The sequence below is a fragment of the Rhamphochromis longiceps genome, linkage group LG8, assembly GCF_057381845.1.
Source record: "Rhamphochromis longiceps isolate RC_006_pf linkage group LG8, R_longiceps_female_GT1.1, whole genome shotgun sequence".
Taxonomy (NCBI): Eukaryota; Metazoa; Chordata; class Actinopteri; order Cichliformes; family Cichlidae; genus Rhamphochromis; species Rhamphochromis longiceps.
This window is the reverse complement of record NC_140564.1, coordinates 35739954-35745743: the sequence shown is the minus strand read 5'-3', so window position 1 is coordinate 35745743 and position 5790 is coordinate 35739954. Positions and strand designations below refer to the sequence as shown.

At 48.3% G+C, this 5790-nt stretch overlaps 1 protein-coding gene across 1 annotated transcript; it reads left to right on the top strand.

The window, feature by feature from the left end:
• Positions 1–2312: 2312 nt before the first annotated feature.
• Positions 2313–4785, top strand: LOC146664424 (D(1)-like dopamine receptor). The gene has a single exon (XM_085415404.1). The coding sequence runs from the start codon at positions 3192–3194 to the stop codon at positions 4515–4517; it is 1326 nt and encodes a 441-aa protein (XP_085271530.1). The 5' UTR covers positions 2313–3191; the 3' UTR covers positions 4518–4785.
• The last annotated feature ends 1005 nt before the right edge of the window (positions 4786–5790 follow it).

Here is a 5790-nt window from a genome sequence, read left to right as displayed (position 1 = left end):
CACAGCCTCGGGGCTCTGCTCCTCCTGCCTCCCGTTTCCCCTCATCCACCTGCTGGCCTCTGTGGAAGCTCCGCCACAGCCACCACCAAACAACAGTTGTTTTTACACATCGGCCAGCATCTGGCCAATCCACCACCTTTGATTGTTTCTGCCATTACAAGGAAGAAAAAAAAAACAAAAAAAAAAAAAAACCCACCATCGGCCCACCGAGCAAATGCCCGGTATGCCTGATGACCAGCTATGGTCGCACCATCAGGTGGCACGCGTGCACAGGGTTGCCAACCCCTGCAGTCCAGTATATAGAGACACGAGACGACGAGGCTCCAGTTACAGCAGTGCAAGTAAACAAACAATAACTATAAGAAGAGTAAGGAAATAAATATACACTTTAGGATCAATAATGATAATAGGATCAAGGGTAAAGGGATCAATAACAATTTAAAATTTACAGTTTGACAATTTAAAATCTCACACACAATATTTCATTCATAATGTTGTAAATCCAAGCCCATCAAGTATTCATAATCTGAATCCTGGGTTGTGCGAAATCCCAGAAATAAACCTTAGACAAACTGAACCTGTGAACTAAGGTGTAGGTCTGTTAGTTTATGTTGTGGTGATCCTCGGGTTGGGGGATGAGTGTTCATACTGGAGTGCAAAATTAAAAACATATGGAAGATGGACAAGAAAAGTTCAAAGCCATCAGGTGCTCAGTTTAGAAAAAATAGAAGAGGAGGAGAAACGAGCAAAAGATGCAGATAAGTAGATGTGTGATTGGATAATGGCAGCTCATCCTGAACCAATCAGAGTCAGAATACTTTATTAATCCCTAAGGAAATTATGTGGGTTACAGTTGCTCCAAGAAGAAATGGTAAAAATAGTAACAGACTAAACTCCAAACATGTATGAAATAGCACTAATATATACAGATCACTCAATTATAAATATCAAGGATTAACAGAGGTGATTGACGAGAATATTCCAGAGCAGAAAAGAGCGTGTGTAAAAAGGATGTAACTATTGCAGTGTTTACAGTGTGTTCGATGGAGGAGTTGTACAGGGAGACGGCCACGGGCAGGAATTACTTCCGGTGTCCTTCAGTGGTGCTCTTTGGTGACCTCAGTCTCTCACTGAGCGTGCTCCTGTGACTAGTCAGTACGTCATGGAGTGGGTGGGAGGTGTTCTCCATGATTGTCCTTATCTTGGACAACATCGGCCTCTCAGACACCACCCTAACAGAGTCCAGCTCCATCCCCACAACATTACTGGCCTTGTGGATCAGTTTATGGAGTCTGTTGGCATCTGTGACCCTCAACCACTCATAGCACTGACCACAGAGATACAACAAGAAAACATTAATTAGCAGGGATAGTGGAAACGTCTGTTTACGTTTGTAAGCCACTTGGCTATGATAGTAAACAGTAGACACTGATGTAGCCAACTGAATCTTTTGGACTGTTTCCAGCACAATATTAATTAATCATTGTCAATTTGTCTTTTTCTCATTGTACAACGAATTATGATTGAGGGAGGGTTCACCCAGGGCGCCAAACAGGCTAGGACCGCCACTGCCCAGGACTCCTGTGAAAACTGACAGCATCACAGGAAACAGGAAGCCAGGCTGTGACGGTGACGTGTGTCCACCAGAGGGCAGAGTTTCACTGCCTTTGAGGCACCTGAGCTTTGAAGGAAAGAAAGACACCTGACAGCTTCAGTGACGTCACCAAAGTCTTAAAAACTGAACACGTGATCATGTTTCGAGCTTCTGTTTTCTTCCTAATATCTGGATAATTAATTGATAACTAATCTATTGACCGCGTGTTGCTGGTGGACCATCAGAGGTGTTCACATCTATATTTCATATCGTTTTCTTTTATGACAGAGGTTAAAGTTCAGCTTACGTCTCATCGCAGACTCAGTGTCCCACGTTTTATTATTATGGTGCTCATTAACAACAACAACCCAAAAATGGCAATAAAGGAAGAAAAAACATGCTTCAGAATTCAGCCTCTGTACATGCAAAATATTTAAATGGCTTTTATATGTAAATGAAAAACGAATAAAAGAACGAACAACACGAGTTTATAACGTATCCTTTTAATTATCGCGCCCACAAAAATATATGAATGAAACGAAACCTGTAAGTTAATTTTTCTTTGTCTGGTACGATAAACTTTTTTTCTATAATCCGCTGATGATGTTGGATTTTAAAACTATAGTTTTTTTTTTTTTAAAGAACTCTTATAAACGCCGGAGGTCACCGAGAGCAGCTGGGAAAGCAGTTTTATTTATAAGGTTCTGTGAGGCGAAGACTGAAGCTGTGCAGGACCGAGAGCGACACACAGCGAGGAAGTCTCAAACTGTTTCACGACCTGCAGGCAGGAAAGCTCAGTTCAGACTCACCTTCATCAAACGTGCGGCTCCGTGAGTGCGCTCGCTCTGCAGCAGCGAGGATCTGCACCTCCTCACTCCGAGGAGCTCTTCTCTGAAAGCAGCTGCTGTGGATCCGCATCAGACACACCTGAACTTGAAGAAAAACGGGAAACCTTCAGATTTCTGTCAAAGAAACCAACACAGAACTTAATTACTGCTCCAGCTGATCCCCGGGGGAAGTCGCGGGTCCATTAAAGGTAACGCAGACGGACACCTGAGAGACCCTGACAGGCACAGACAGGTGTGCGCAGCAGCAGCAGGGGTTCCGGGCCCGGCTAGAGTGTCTGTGGCTCTCTGCAGGTACCCTCCCACAGTGGGACACACACGTCGGGTCGGCTGGTGCTTCTGTCTACCTGTTAGCCCTGCGACGGGTGGAGACATGTCCAGATGGTGCCTGGGTCTGCTCCTGAGAACCGGATCACTCGTTAATGAAACTGCTGTTTCCAAAGTTTGTTAAACAGTGAGTGGAAGTGTTTGTTTCTCCCGTGACCTGTTAACACGAGAGCAGACGTCTTTGGCACATTAAAAACATAAAGAAACTGAAGCAAACGAACTCGGCGTGAACTTTCCACGCTTCGGTTCAGATATTTCACTTCAGCCTGGAGGTGATTTTGTTTCGGGGTTGTTGTTTTTTTGGTTGTTCTTTTACAGACCGAAACATTTGAAGTGTGCGTTTCACGTGCGCTATATATAAGTGTTGAAGAGCTCTGAGCTCGCGTGGATTCAGTATACCTGAGGGAGGGACAGTCCAAGTGTCCATGGAGACTTTCTACAACCACACGCGGAACCAGCGGCAGGACCAGAGCCAGCACCCAGTGGTCACGGCGGCAGCGGACAGCCCCGCGCACGGGAGTGACCTCAGCCTCCGCGCGCTCACCGGATGCGTCCTGTGCGTCCTGATCGTGTCCACGCTGCTGGGGAACGCGCTGGTGTGCGCCGCCGTCATCAAGTTCCGCCACCTTCGCTCCAAAGTCACCAACGCCTTCGTCATCTCTCTGGCCGTGTCCGACCTGTTCGTGGCCGTGCTAGTGATGCCGTGGAGGGCCGTGTCCGAGGTGGCCGGCGTCTGGCTGTTCGGCCGCTTCTGCGACACGTGGGTGGCGTTCGACATCATGTGCTCCACGGCCTCTATCCTCCACCTGTGCATCATCAGCATGGACCGCTACTGGGCCATCTCCAGCCCGTTCCGCTACGAGCGCAGGATGACGCGCAGGTTCGCGTGCGTGATGATCGGTGTGGCGTGGACGCTGTCTGTACTCATCTCCTTCATTCCCGTGCAGCTCAACTGGCACCGCGCGGGCGCGCAGAACGCCACGGACCCGGGGGACTGCAACGCGAGCCTGAATCGCACCTATGCCATCTCCTCTTCCCTCATCAGCTTCTACATCCCCGTGCTCATCATGGTGGGCACGTACACGCGCATCTTCCGCATCGCGCGCACGCAGATCCGGCGGATCTCGTCGCTAGAGAGGGGCTGCCGCGCTGTGCACCGGCGGGCCCGCGCCTCCGCGCACGAGGAGAGCTCTCTGAAGACTTCCTTCCGCCGCGAGACCAAAGTGCTGAAGACGCTGTCGGTCATCATGGGCGTGTTCGTGTTCTGCTGGCTGCCGTTCTTCGTGCTCAACTGCATGGTTCCCTTCTGCCGCCTGGAGCGCCTGGGCGCGCCGCCCTGCGTCAGCGACACCACGTTCAGCGTGTTCGTGTGGTTCGGCTGGGCCAACTCGTCCCTGAACCCGGTCATCTACGCCTTCAACGCAGACTTCCGGAAGGCCTTCTCCACCATCCTGGGCTGCAGCCGCTACTGCGCCACCTCGGCGGTGGAGGCGGTGGACTTCAGTAACGAGCTGGCGTCCCACCACGACACCACCCTGCAGAAGGAGGTGTGCGCTGCGCCGACAGAGCTCGAGCGCGACTTCGATAAAGTTTCGGCCACTTCCGTTGATTCCAGGAACCGCCGGAACTTGCTGCTGCCCGCCATCCTGCGGCACGAGTGCGAGGCCGAGATCTCTCTGGACATGATGCCCTTTGGACACGATGCACCGGCAGACTGTTACGTGATACCCGGTCAAGTCCAGGACCTGTGAGCAGACCGGGATTGACCTTTGACCTTCTGCTTGTGACTTTAAATGAGGGGATTTTTTTCCTGTTGTCGGGTCATTTAAGTGTGGATGATTTTTCCATCAAACATTTGAGAGGATGTAAAAAAATGGATACTCATCATTATCATCATCATCCCGACTTCAGATTGAAGGCAGGAGGTCGTCCTGTGTTTGTCACTGAGCTCTGTTATGCTCATTCCCAATATTCCAACATCTGGACATAAAAACAGATGACAGAGTTTGTCCGAGTCACTGGAACGCCTTACCATTTCCTGTTAACGCTCTTTATACATTAAACTCTTTGCTTGAGACTCACTTCGTCTCTTTCATTTGGACCAAATCTCCACAGTTTTGGTTCCTCTGGTACTTTCCCCACCACCACGTGAAGCTCGAGAAGATCCGACTAAAAGCACAAATCCAAAATGATCCATTGAGTCAAACAGGCAGTTGTGTGTTTGTCAAATGTCATTTGTTGGAATTCTGCTCAAATCTGAATTTTAAAAACAAACCTCATCCTGCTTTATGATCACTGAGTTTATCTTCTAAATCCTGATTTCAGTGTTAAAGTTCATGATTGATCACACAGACTAACAACTAATCAGTTGTTGCTACCACGACATGATGACAAATACTTTTACTGATATATTTGGTGTCCAGTATTCGGACACTGCATGGACCCATTCGTGGCTCTGATGACGTGTTTATGGCTCAAGAGTTAGGAGTTCGCCTTGTAATCGGAAGGTTGCCGGTTCGAGCCCCGGCTCAGACAGTCTTTGTCGTTGTGCCCTTAGGCAAGACACTTCACCCGTTGCCTACTGGTGGTGGTCAGAGGGCCCGGTGGCGCCAGTGTCCGGCAGCCTCGCCTCTGTCAGTGCGCCCCAGGGTGGCTGTGGCTACAATGTAGCTGCCATCACCAGTGTGTGACTGTGTGGATGACTGGATATGTAAAGCTTTGGGGTCCTTAGGGACTAGAAAAAGTGCTGTACAAATACAGGCCATTTATGTGTTACAGCCCACGCAGGGAGATCAGGGATTTTTGTAATGAAATAAGTGAAACAGACACAATTTATATGTTCGTGACTTTTTTTCCTCTCTTGTCATAGCAAAAAATAAATAAATAAAATAAAAAAAAAAAAAAAAAAAAACACCCAACAGTCATAAACAATCTTTAAAATAATTCATCCTTTACATCAGCACTGTAAAAACAAGATTTTTCTGTCACCGAGTTTTCAGTTTATAGTAAAATGTAAAATTGTGT

Coding starts and splice junctions, on each gene's coding strand:
- LOC146664424 (XM_085415404.1), top strand. CDS start 3,192: ATGGAGACTTTCTACAACCACACGCGGAACCAGCGGCAGGACCAGAGC.